The sequence below is a fragment of the Myotis nattereri genome, assembly GCF_964212035.1.
Source record: "Myotis nattereri genome assembly, chromosome: 5".
Classification (NCBI taxonomy): domain Eukaryota; kingdom Metazoa; phylum Chordata; class Mammalia; order Chiroptera; family Vespertilionidae; genus Myotis; species Myotis nattereri.
Window position 1 is genome coordinate 23587315 of NC_138080.1, and position 14015 is coordinate 23601329.

Genomic DNA, 14015 nt, shown 5'->3' on the forward strand with positions numbered 1-14015 from the left:
ACAGATTAAAATCAGCAAAGGAGCCCTAGCCAGTTTGCTTCAGTGGATAGAGAATTGGCCTGCAGACTAAAAATTCCTGGGTTTGATTCCGGTCAAGGGCACATGCTTGGGTTGGGGGCTCAATCCCCAGTAGTGGAAGTGCAGGAAACAGCTCTCATCATTGATTTTTTTTCTCTCTCCCTCTCCCTTCCTCTCTGAAACTAATAAAAATATACTTAAAACATCAGAGATTTTCCTTCTCACCTGGCTGCTGTTTGGGGTAAAAGGAAAAGAAAACTGTGTGGTCTCTCTACGCCTCTGCCCTGTAATTTACTCTTTTATTAAAATTTAAATATTTTATTGTTTAAAGTATTACATATGTCTGCATCCCCGCCCCCATTGACTTCTGCCCAGCTGCTCCCACCCCGCCCCCCAGCACATGCCCTCACCCCCCTACTGTCTGTGTCCATGGGTTATGCTTAAATGCATGCATAGAAGTCCTTTGGTTGATCTCTAACCCCCTTCTCCCTCCTTCCCTGCCTTCCCTCTGAGGTTTGACCATTCATTGGAAGATTCTATGATTCTGAATCTATTTTTTTTCATCAGTTTATATTGTTCATTATAGTCCACAAATGAGTGAGATCATGTGATATTTATCTTTCTCTGACTAGCTTATTTTGCTTAGCAAAATGCTCTCTATGTCTCTATGTCTATCCATGGTGTTGTGAATGGTAGGAGTTCCTTTTCTGTTCTTTTTTTTTTTTTTTTCAGCAGCATAGTATTCCATTGTGTAGAAGTACCACCGTTTTTTAATTCACTCATCTGCTGATGGGCACTTAGGCTGTTTCCAGATCTTAGCTATTGTAAATTGTGCTCCTATGAACATAGGGGTGCATATATCCTTTCTGGTTGGTGTTTCTGATTTCTTGGGATGTATTCCTAGAAGTGGGATTACTGGGTCAAATGGGAGTTCCATTTTTAATTTTTTGAGGAAACTTCATACTGTTTTCCACAGTGGCTGCACCAGTCGGCATTCCCACCAGCAGTGCACGAGGGTTCCTTTTTCCCTGCATCCTCTCCAGTACTTGTGCTTTGTTGATTTGTTGATGATAGCTATTCTGACAGATGTGAGATGGTACCTCATTGTTGTTTTGATTTGCATCTCTCAGATGGTTAGTGACTTTGAGCATGTTTTCATATGTCACTTGGCCTTCTGTATGTCCACTCTCAAAAAGTGTCTATTTAAATCCTTTGCCCATTTTTAAGTGGATTATTTATCTTCCTTTTGTTAAGTTATATGAGTTCCCTATAAATTTTGGAGATTAAACCATTATCGGATATAACATTGGTAAACATGTTCTCCCATGCAGTAGGCATTGTTGTTGTTTTGTTAATGGTTTCTTTTGCTGTGCAGAAGCTTTTTATTTTAATGTAGTCCCATTTGTTTATTTTCTCCTTAGTTTCCATTGCCCTAGGACAGGGTTGGGCAACCCCTGGCACGCGTGCCAAACTTTTGCTGGTACACGAAACCCTCTCTTATAATCTTCCATTTACAATTTTTTTCTTAATATCGACTTTTTTATTTTTCAGATAAATTCAGTGTAGGTGCATCTTAGGTAAATAAATAATTTTACATAACAAGTTATCTTTTTTTTTTAAATATATTTTATTGATTTTTTACAGAGAGGAAGGGAGAGAGATAGAGAGTCAGAAACATCGATGAGAGAGAAACATCGATCAGCTGCCTCCTGCACATCTCCCACTGGAGATGTGCCCGCAACCCAGGTACATGCCCTTGACCGGAATCGAACCTGGGACCTTTCAGTCCGCAAGCCGACGCTCTATCCACTGAGCCAAACCGGTTTCGGCCATAACAAGTTATCTTAAAGACCATAGACATGGATTGACGAGAGAGGGGAAGAGCAGTTTCTATGCCTCTGCCTTAACTCTCCCTGCCTTCCTAGATCCGACCAGTGTTTTGATTTCATCCACATACGCTTGTGAATCTTTGTTCTCAGTGATGAATTTTGTTAAGTCTCGTGATAGAGTAGGCTGACGGATGAAAGTAGTAGCTCGTGCATATCTCTGAAGGTCACGAAATATAAACCTGATGTAAAATCTCTGTCATCAGTGATGCAGCAGTAAAAGTCCCACTGATAATATCAAACGGAGTCATAAACTTTTCTGTTGGACTATCAGTGTACATGTATACATTAAAAATAAATGTATTTTTCACCATCATATACTATGTTTTTGTCAGTCGAATGAATTTTATTATTTCTTCAAGGTTCTTCACATACATTTGATATCAAGTAGGCATAACATGTTCTCAAAAAATTAAGGTTGGCACACAGAAGAATTTTGAGTCAGAGATTTTGCTGGTTTTGGCACGCACTCACAAAAAGGTTGCCCATGCCTGCCCTAGGAGCTATATCAATAAAGATATTGCTACAATGTATGTCTGACATTTTGCTGCTTATGAATTCTTCTAAGATTTTTATGATTTCCATCTTACATTTAAGTCCTTTATCCATTTTGAGTTTATTTTTGTGTTTGGTGTAAGTTATTGATCTAATTTAATTTTTTTGTATCTATCTGTCCAATTTTCCCAGCACCATTTATTGAAGAGACTATCTTGACTCCATTGTATGATCTTGCCTCCTTTGTCAAATATTAAGTATATTGAGTATACTGAGTAATTTGAGAATAATGGCTTGGATCGATTTCTGGGTTCTCTGTTCTGTTCCATTGATCTATACTAGTATGTCTGCTCTTGTGCCAGTACCAGGTAGTTTTGAGATCAGTGGCTTTGTAATACAGCTTGATATCTGGTATTGTGATCCCTCCAACTTTGTTCTTTCTCAAGATTGCTGCAGCAATTCCGGGTCTTTTTTTTTTTTTTTTTTTTTATTCCAGATGAATTTTTGGAGAGCTTGTTCTAGGTCTGTGAAATATGCTGTTGGTATTTTTATGGGGATTGCATTGAATCTATAGATTGCTTTAGGTAATATGGACATTTTAATTGCTTTAGGTAATATGGATATTGATTCTCCCAATCCATGAATACGGTATATCCTCCATTGGTTTTTGTCTTCCTCTATCTCTTTTTTTCAATGTCCTATAATTTTCTGAGTATGTAATTTATTCTTAGTGAAATACCTGTAACATAAATGTTACCATCTTAACCATTATTTAAGTGGACAGTTCAGTGGCATTAACTACGTTCACATGCAACCATCACCACCGTTCATCTCCAGACTTTCTCATCTTCACAAACTGGAACTCGGTCCTCATTAAACATTCATTCCTCCTCCTCCTTCACCAGCCTGAGGCATCCACCATTCTACTTCCTGTTTCTATGACTTTGACTCCACTTAGGGACCTCATAAAAGTAAAGTCATACAGTATTTGTTCTTTTATGACTGGTTTATTTCACTCAGCATAATGTCCTAAGGATTATCCATGTTGTAGTATATGTCAAAATTTCCTTCCTTTAAAAAATTTTTTAAGTGGTAAAAAACATGTACATTTACCATTGTAACCATTTTTGAGTGTGCAGTTCAGTAGTGTTAAGTACATTCACAATATTGTACAAAAACCCCTAAAACTTTTCAATCTTGCAAAACTGAAAATCTACACCCACTAAACACTAACTTCTACCCGCCTCCTTCCATATCTGACAACCACCATTCTCTTTTCTGTTTCCATTAATTTAACTACTTCAGGTATGTCATTTAAGCGAAATCATGCAGACTTTGTCCTTTTATGTAAGATGGGAAACCATAAGGACTGGCTTCTTCCACTCAGCATTATGTCAGCAACTCTATTCTTTCAAATACTTATTTCTCTGTAGCATGTGCATTTCAAAGGCCACCTCCTTCCATGAAAAACCCATGCCCAAGAAATACAAGTATCAGGTTGGAAATCATTTTGAATATGTTAAAAGCAGGTCAGTAAAAAGAGAAGCAATGTCTACATGAGGATGTCTAAAAATATGGTATCAGGAAAGCAACAGCTCTCTAGCCCTGTTAATTAGTGAGTTAAGTCCTTGGACATGAGATACCTAGAAGAAAGAAATTTTACTTTATTTCAGCCTAGAAATGGTAAGTGAGAGGCAAGCTGCAGAGGGTTGATGTTTATATTTGGAGGGGCCTGATCCTCTACAGTAGAATTTCCACATCTGTTCATTAAACATATTTGTACTCTCACTTTCTTCTGTAAGATCAGTGAGCTGTTGAGGGTGGATGCAGCAATAAAATTTTACTGAATTAAAATGTACCCAAGTGATAGTCTACTTGCACATGTGGCCCCAATTCTCTTCTGTTTCCATGTCTTTGGCAATGTGACTGTGAGCTCCTCCCATCCAGAAGTGGTCTTTTTCTCCACCTTTGACTCTGGGCTGCATTTAGGATTTTTTATTTGTTTTGACCAATAAAATATGGTGGAAGGGACAGTGCGCCTTACCAGGCCTTGGTGCATCTCCACTGCTCTAAATCAGAAGCTTGGCTGAGCCATGAGAACAAACCCAGGTGGGCCTTCCAGAGAAGGAGAGGACATGCAGACAAAGCTCATTTATTCCACCCAAGCCCTCCCTAGATCAGTCATCATAGCTGAGCCCCTAATACATTAGAAAGGCCAGCCAAGATCAGCAGAGACACCCCCGCTGACTCACAGCTGACTGCAGACTCAATGAGGAGACCAACAGAGATCAGAACACATCTCCACTACGCAAACCCATTGGAAAATAAAGTAATTATTTCAAGCTATTTGATTTTAGGATGGCTTATTATATAGCTATAATGAATCGATACTATTATCAAAGCAAACAGAACTGAGGGAAATTATGGAAAAAGCAGTTCTTACTTTTGGCATTTGTATTGGTATTTGAGGACAGCACTCACAATCATTATGTTATTCAAATGCATTTCAGATAACTGTGTATAAAAGTACCTCCACTGAGTTCCCTTCCAGGTAGCCAGGACAGGGTGGGAGCACATGCATGTTTGTGCAGAAAAATCTGTGATTCTTATTTACATGACTGGGCAGGATTTTAACTGCTGTGTGATTTATCCTTTTTATTTTTTAGTTTTCACTTTGTTTATTTTGACAGTTTTTTTTTCTCCAGATTCTCTACTCACATCAATCTTACATGTGATTTGCCAAGAAATACACCCCTGACCCCAAGACACTATTCCAGATTGATTACATTTAAGTATATGACTCCATTGGAAGTGCTATCAGCATAGTCTTTGAAAATAACCCACAGCATATTTTCAGGAGTTTTTAGAAATTATTTGTAATGCTTATGTTTAGTTCTTAGGCCAAACGGTTTTCTAATGAAGACAGCATTGTGCTTTGTGCAAGAATGGAAACCTCAAAACCATAAAGCTTCTGAGAGAATAAACTAGGGTAGTCCACAGATGTAAGATGAAATCCACAATATTGGAGTTTTAAATGGTTAAAGAGGCCCAGACTACAATAGAAGCATAAACCACCATTAGAAGAGTGGAACACAATATGCTTCAAGATGTTTGAACCCTCAGTCTGAATTATGAGGATAAATCTTCAGTTCAGTCAGCAGAAATTGACAATGCAATTTTTCGTTGTATTTATTATACAGACCATGTACATTGTAGAAGTTTCCTTTAGCATACACTGCTTTACTTTTTGTCCCAGCACTTTGAGGGCGTGCAAATACCACAAAGTCATCAACAAGAACAGGCCATGCTCCTTCTTCATTATAATTAGACATGTCATCTGCAATCATTGGACTGAAGTCTAAAAGAAAATTCCAAGTATCTTTTGGTATTGATTGTTTATGATGTCCCAACAAAATCTTTCTCCATAAGTCTAAGAATTTAAATCTTTCATTAAGCATTAAATTCCAGTAGGCAATGGCCATTTCTAGATCTAAACCTTTTTGTCCTGAATTCTTTGCAAAATTAAAATTAAATTGGTAAAAAAAAAAAATAAATAAACTGGGAAAAATCCTTAAATTGTCCCGGTCCTTACAATTCCTCTTCCATCTTGGGTATCTGGGCTTCTGGGCTGTCACTTTCTAATTCTGTCATGCCTTGCATGAACTCTTGTTTGGAGAACTTGCACTCTGTTACTGCTCTGAACTTCCATGCAATGATCAACCCAATAATGCTGGCTTGGCCTGAGGGCCAGGTCATCACAGAACTGCTGTATGCCATCTATTCCAATTTTATTTTAACCTTGAGGATCTTTCTGTCTAGTATATAGATATACTAACTTCTTTTTGTCCGATGGTCCTTTTACACTGTCTCATATATACGGTTCAGGATTTGTGGAAAAAATTGGTTTGTTGCAACATCTAACTTCCAGTCATTTTGAGACAGGCATCTTACTGCTGCTTTTTCACTAGGTTGTGTGAAGATCATAAAGTAACCAAGGTTTTCCTTCTGCAACAACTTAAAGTTGAGCATGTTGTGTCCTCTGGGCCTCTTCCCTCCTCCTCCAGCTCCAGGGTGAATGGAGGTTAGATGGCTCCTCTCCTGGGCTCGTGGGCTCCAGTTCATGCACAGTGTGGGGCATCCCTTGGTGCAGCTGAGGAAGCAGCCCTGGGCCTGGGAGAGGCAGAGGGTTGGGGGCAGGTGTCAGGAGCCCTGTGTGAGTTTTCCCCTGGGGCAGGGTCCTTCCAGGCATGGTGATTCATCCTTTAGTTATAAAGATTGAAGATATTCCTGAGTGTAAAGGAATTCTTGAGTGTAAATATATGATATTTAGATTGTTTGCTCACTGTCCCTTTGGTGGATTTGAAAAAAGTTTAGAAAAGGGGAGATATTTAATTTAGAGCACTTACTAGTCGAAGGAGTGACATTTGTATGAAGCACATTGAAAAATTTCCAACAAAAAATAGTTCAGAAAAATAACACATAAAACACTCCACATAATTCTTCTCCCAATTGAATAAGGAACCTTACACATGGACATCTTATTCCACACTTTATTTTTACTATTATTTTATTATTGATTTTTTTAGAGAGAGAGAGGAAAGGAGACATAGATACAGAGATAGAGCTAGATAGATAGATAGATAGATAGATAGATAGATAGATAGACAGACAGATAGACAGATAGGTGATAGATAATAAATAGATAGGTAGACAGATAGAGAGATAGAAGCATCAATGTGACTGCTTCTTGTATGCACCACACCTGGGATGGAACCCACAACCTAGGTATATGCTCTGACCTGGAATCAAACACACAACACTTTTTTGGTGCACAGGAGGATGCTCAACCAACTGAGCCATTGGGCCAGGTCAATATTCCACACTTTAATGTAGCATGAAAAATATGTTTGTCTAGTAATAAATTGTATGACTATTTTTTGCTTCATCATATTTAAGATCATCTCTAACTCTAACTGTATTAGATCACTTTATTTATTAAAATGTATGTATCCATGAAGATGCTTCTTGGGAACATGTATTGAGCAGTCAATTTTTGCCGGTGACGAAGGTAGGCATGTGGACACACAGCTGAATAACAGAATGAAGACTATCATACTAGGAGACCAGGTATAAAGCATACTCGCATGTTAAAATCTATTGCTATCCTATACAATAAAAGTGTAATATGCAAATCGACCAAATGATGGAACAACCGGTCACTATGACTTGCACTGACAACCAGGGGGCAGATGCTCAATGCAGGAGCTGCCCCCTGGTAGTCAGTGTGCTCCCACAGGGTAGTGCCACTTAGCCAGAAGCCGGGCTCATGGCTGGCAAGTGCAGCAGCTGTGATGGGAGCCTCTCCCACCTCCACTGCAGCGGGTAGTAAGGAGTGAGGAGTCCGGACTGTGAAAGACCTGGACCATGAGAGTGAAGTCTGACTACGGACATTTCCCAAGGGATCCCAGACTGTCAGAGGGTGCAGGCCAGGCTAAAGGACCCCCTCCCCAGTGCATGAATCTTGTGAACCAGGCCTCTAGTAGAAAATAATGATGAACATATAAGTGAAAACTTTGGTCTCAGATTTCCTCTACAATAAAATTATGTAAATGGCCTTACAGCCAAGTATAGTTTGTTCCTAGTGGTAGTATAATTCATGACTGCTCTTTCAGAAAAACAATAGAAAAATTACTTGGGATGATATATATATCATAAGAGAATAAATTATGCTAAAGTAATTCATGTTAACCCATGGGTTAATAAATGAATATTTAAAATTACTTATGGTTCAAAGATTGAATGAATTTGTGTCAGACTTCTGACTCTGAGGTTAGAAACCTGCATTCCTGGACAATTCTTCAGCCTAGTACAGTCGGCCCTTGAAAAGCTTACCTGCCAAGGAATCTTTGCAGGGCCCTCTTTATGTCATTGTTCCTCAGACTGTAGATGAATGGGTTCAGCATGGGTGTGACCACAGTGTACATCACTGAAGCTGTTGCATTGTGGGTAGCAGTGGAGCTGAGGTAAACTCCAAGGCTTGTACCATAAAATAAGGAGACAACTGAGAGATGAGATGCACAGGTAGAAAATGCTTTGTACTTCCCCTGAGCTGATGGGATTCCACATATGGAGGCAATGATCTTAGAGTAAGAGTAAAGAATCCCAGCAAGGGGACCACCACCCAGTAGCACAGTTATAAAATACATCACCATGTTATTAAAAAAGGTGTCGGAACAGGCAATTTGAACCACCTGACGGAGTTCACAGAAAAAGTGGGGAATTTCTAAGTCTGAGCAGAAGCGCAGACCAAACACCATTAAGCTTTCTAGCAAGGAATTCAGTACACTCATGATCCAGGACACCAGAATCAGCAGTCCACAGAGCCGGGGGTTCATGATAACCATGTAGTGAAGGGGGTGGCAGATGGCCACAAACCGGTCATAGGCCATCACGGTCAGGATAAAGTTGTCCAACACAGCAAAGAGTATGAAAAAATATATCTGGGTGATACAGCCTTCATAGGTGATGACTTTGCTCTGTGTCTGGATGTTCCACAGCATCTTTGGGATGGTGGTGGAGGTGAAACAGATGTCTACCAAGGACAAGTTAGAGAGGAAGAAGTACATGGGTGTGTGGAGGTGGGAGTCTGAGCTGACAGCCAGGATGATGAGCAGGTTTCCCAACACAGTGATCAGGTACATGGAGAGGAAAAGCCCAAATATGAGGGGCTGCAGTTCCAGTGCCTGTGAAAATCCCAGGAGAAGAAATTCTGAAATTTGTGTACCATTGCCTGGTTCCATGTGTTGGAGGTGACTATTAAATAAATAAATAAATAAATAAATAAATAAATAAATAAAAGAATAACTAATATTCACATTAGCAAGCATTAGTAACTGAGAATAAATGACACATTTATATTTTAGAGTCAGGAAAATAATGTCCATTTTTGTTGTGTGATCTGGCTCCCATTAATGTATCTCTATTGGCATTCCTCATTAGAATTTCCTTTTTTAACATCTACCTGTTCTTCAAAGGTAATGTATACTGCTGTTTTACTGAGGATATCTTTCATGCATTTGAGACATATATATTGACTATAGATTATGTTCTAGGCACTGTTCAGAGTATAGGATGCTGAAAAACAGAAGTCTACAAACTAATGATGGAGCAATAATATCCTATATAATAAAGAGGTAATATGCAAATTGACCATCATTCCAACACAGAAGAGGCTGCCCCCATGTGGTCAAAGATGGCCACCCCATGTGGACACAAGATGGCCAGCAGGGGAGGGTCGTGTGGGCAATCAGGCTAGCAGGGGAGGGAAGTTGGGAGGGACCAGGCCTGCAGGGGAGGGCAGTTGGGGGGACCAGGCTGGCAGGGGAGGGCAGTTAGGGGCAATCAGGCTGACAGGGGAAGGAAGTTAGGGGCGACCAGGCCTTCAGGGGAAGGCAGTTAGGGGTGACCAGGCTGGCAGGAGAGGGCAGTTGGGGATGACCAGGCCTGCAGGGGAGGGCAGTTAGGGGTGACCAGGCTGGCAGGGGATGGCAGTTGGGGGGACCAGGCCGACAAGGGAGGGCAGTTAGGGGTGACCAGGCCATCAGGGGAGGGCAGTTAGGGGCAACCAGGCTGGCAAGGGAGAAAAGTTAAATATTGTCAGTTGGGGGGCAACTAGGCCTATAGGGGAGGACAGTTAGGGTGACCAGGCCTGCAGGGAGGGCAGTTGGGGGTGAGACTGGAAGGGGAGGGCAGTTAGGGGAAATTGGTCAGGCAGGGGAGCAGTTAGGCATTGATCAGGCTGGCAGGCAGACGCAGTTAGGGGCAATCAGGCAGGCAGGCAGACAGGGAGGCGAGTGGTTGGGAGCCAGCAGTCCCAGACTGTGAGAGGGATGTCCGACTGCCAGTTTAAGCTCGATCACACAGGGATCAGGCCTAAACTAGCAGTTGGACATCCCCTGATGGGTCCCAGATTGGAGAATGTGCAGGCTGAGCTGAAATTCATGCACAGGGCCTCTAGTAATCAAATAAAAATGATAATATAATATATCTGATGGTGAAGATGCTATAAAGAATAGTAAATCATATCAAATGGAGGGAGTGAATAGTGGGTGTTATTTTTTATAGAATTTAGCCAAGACTTGCCAACAGCTGACACTTTAACACAAACCTCAATGAAGACTGAGTGAGACACTAAGTGAGACACTGGAAGAGTGTTTCCCAGGGAGAAGGAAGAGCCAGTACAAAGACCCTGAGGAAGATGGTTGTTTTAGAAAATGAAGGCTTGGGAATTTGAAGATGGCATCATGTGGCAGATTATTCTTGTACCTCCTCCCAGAACCTAACTGGCAATAAAACTAAATTAGGGAATATTCACTCTGAATTATCAGCTGAAGACTAGCTGAAGAGGAGACTTTTAAAGAAGGAAGGGAAGAAACCACCTTGAGAGTGACAGGAAGGCTCTGGTTTCAGGAGGGGCAGGCCAAGATAAGGAAGGATATCTCAGCTGTGGGGGTTTCCCTCTGAGAGTAGTGAGGCCTGTACACCAGGCTGGGCTCCCCAGCTTCCAGGGCCAGAGCCAGGAACACCTGCCCACATAGCATCCATCAGTGAAAAGCAACAGGGTTTCTACCATCAGAGGGCGATGGAGCCTGCTAGAGATAAAGCCACTTTGTTTTTATTACTTAGATATTTTCATTTTTAAAATCTTTACTGTTGAAAGTATTACATATGCTCCCTTGTTTCCCCCATTGACCTCTTCTAGCCCTCTCCTGTCCACCAGCCCAGGCCTTTATCACCCTATTCTCTGTGTCCATGTGTCGCCCTCCCCTGCCTTCCCTCTGAGGTTCAATAGTCTGTAGCATGCTTCTATGTCTCTGGATCTGTTTTGTTTGTCAGTTTATTTTGTTCATTAGATTCCACATGTGGGTGAGGTCATGTGATACTTGTTTTTCTCTCACCGGCTTATTTCACTTAGCATAGTACTCTCCATATCCATCCACGTGATTGCCAATGGTAAGAGTTCTTTCCTTTTTATAGCTGCATAGTATTCTATTGTGTAAATGTAGCACAGTTTTTTTTATCTACTCATGTGCTGATAGGCACTTGGGTTTTTTCGAATGTTAGCTATTGTAAATTGCGCTGCTGTGGACGTAGGGGTGCATATATTCTTTCTGATTGGTATCTCTGATTTCTTAGGATATATTCTCAGGAGTGGGATCACTGGGTCAAATGGGAGTTCCTTTTCTAATTTTTGAGGAAACCCCATACTGTTCTCCACAGAGGAAGCCACTGTGTTTTTCAAAGGGTCAGATCACAGAATTTTAATTCACAGCCACTCACCCTGGCTTTTGTGGAGGGAGAGTTGTGCGGACTAGAGTTGCCTGAGAAGAGTCTGGGATTAGAAGCATTAGAGAGAGACTTGGAGAGTAGCTTCCAGGATACCTGTGCTCAGTCATCCTCCCCAATTCTGCAGTCGCCATTTTTTCCTGAGAAGTGCAAGCCCTCCTCTCAGCTGCAGAGGACCAACCTACAGGCCTGGTCAGACTCAGGAAGCATCAGTGACCAGCTTTGGGGAGAGGCCATTCTCCAAACTTTCCCGGGAACCTGACTGGAACCTCCCCCTCATGGAAGAACTGATAGAAATTACCAACTTTCAGCAGACCCCACTGGCTGCCATGAAAGAACTTATAGAAATTTCTGACTTCCAGCAGACCCCTTGAGTGGATCTGCCTATAAGTGGATTCACCCTGCAAGGTTAGGGAAATACATTTTAACCTCGGTTCTCAAATGTCTCCCAACTCAAACAATTTGGTTCTTGACCAAGTTGTTCAGAGAAACCATGTCTTGAGTGTCAAACAAATTTTGTGCATGATCAAAAGCGTCTTGCAAGACACAAAGGAAAGAATGAGAGTCAAGTATAGAGTGCTGTGAATATTTTCATGTAATTTTTTCTTGTTTGCTTTACTTTTGTTGTTGGTGAAATGGATGATTAGCGCAATTTTAAAACCTAAAGAGGCCATCAGATGTGCTGATGTTGCTAAGGGCATGAAAGTGCTCACAAAACAAAGACCACAGCCAATTGAAGAAGTAGAAAAACTGTTGTTGATTTGGATAAAGAAAAGTAGTTAGCCTATGACAGCATTTTGGAGGCCTGATATGTAAAAAAGTGAATACTGCACCCCTGGAATGAGTGCTGACAGTGATTCATTTAAGGCTAGTAAGGGGTGGCTCAATACATTAAGAAAAGAAGTGTTTGTTTCTAGATTATATAGTACTGTAGAAATGGACTTTATATAATATGGTTAAAACAGGAAATCATTTGGGGATCTGGAACAAAGTAATTTGATTTACATTACAGTAGGGCCTTGACTTACAAGTTTAATTCGTTCCGGTAAAGGAGCTCGTAACTCAAATTACTCGTATGTCAAATCACTGTGACGTTCGCTGCGCCAACTAGAGGTGGGGTATCTGAAGCTGGCTCATACGTAACCCGAATTTTAGCTCGCAACTCAAAGCAAAAAATCGGCCAAAAGATGGCTTGTATCTCGAAAAACTTGTTAGTCGGGACACTCGTAAGTCAAGACCCCACTGTATTTCTAATGAAGAAAAAATGGTTTTATTTTCAAACAAATCTCTTGTCAAAAAGCTTTCTGGAATAAATTAAGTTTGAGAACCATGGTTACACTGTATTCTGGGAGAGTCTCAGGTGTGTGGCTCTGGGACAGGGGAACACACCCACCATCTTCCCTGAAGTCTGAATGGCACCTCCCCCTCATGGGAGAGACAGAGGTCCCATCTTCCTGATTCTGCCAACAGCCCTTTCAGAAACAGTTTTTTCAGTGACTAAATCTGATAGCAAGTGGGGATATGTAGGTGGACAAGGTGGATCCCAAAGTGCCTTGGGATGTTTGCTGACCCACCTTTGAGGCCCACACTGCTAAAAAGCTGACCTTGGAGAGCAGCCTGGTCCCTCCTCTGCAGTTCAGCTCAGTGGAGGCAGCCACAAAGCGGGATCACTTCAAGCTTCAAATAGGTTGCTGAGACCCAAATGTGGGCAGCTTCTGACATTTGCTAGCACCAAAGTCCCTACTAGGAGGCCCCAAGTCAACATACAAAATAGTCAGCCTCAGACGTATACAAAGGAGATCCCAAGAATGCATTAAACTCTACCTAGTTGAACTCCACTTTGGTTTTTTTTTTTATATCATTATTTTCTTTCTGCTTTGCTATTATTTCCTCTCTTTCTTTTATCTTTCACATTTCTTATTTTTCTCTTTCCTTGTTTATTCTACTTTTCTTTCTTTTGCTTATTTTTTCCTTCTTTTCTTTTTCAGTTTTTCTTCTTGTTCTTTATTCTTATTTTTTCTCTCCCTTCTTTCCTTTCATATTCTTTCACCTCATTTTTAAAAATTGTATTCTTATAATTTTCTTCTTTTATTATTTTGTTCATGTTTCTCTTTCTTTTGTTGTTGTTGTTGCTGTTGGGCTCCTTTGTATGTTTTTGTTTTCTTTCTGGTTTTATTTGATCAGCACCTATAAAACAGCCTCACAGTCAGGCAACCTGAAGATGGATCCTGCCCACAAATGGCCCAACATCTACCAAGAACCAGTTAAACA

General features: G+C 40.9%; 1 protein-coding gene and 1 pseudogene across 2 annotated transcripts; both read right to left on the reverse strand.

The window, feature by feature from the left end:
• Nucleotides 1–5518: 5518 nt before the first annotated feature.
• LOC308519397 (DCN1-like protein 1) lies at nucleotides 5519–6186 on the reverse strand (annotated as a pseudogene). The gene has a single exon. The product of its transcript is annotated as a DCN1-like protein 1 (transcript).
• Nucleotides 6187–8287: 2101 nt separating this feature from the next.
• LOC308519482 (olfactory receptor 7A5-like) lies at nucleotides 8288–9199 on the reverse strand (the record flags this gene model as incomplete). Its single annotated transcript, XM_081091478.1, has 1 exon — nucleotides 8288–9199. The coding sequence occupies one exon, from the start codon at nucleotides 9197–9199 to the stop codon at nucleotides 8288–8290; it is 912 nt and encodes a 303-aa protein (XP_080947604.1).
• Between the last annotated feature and the right edge of the window lie 4816 nt (nucleotides 9200–14015).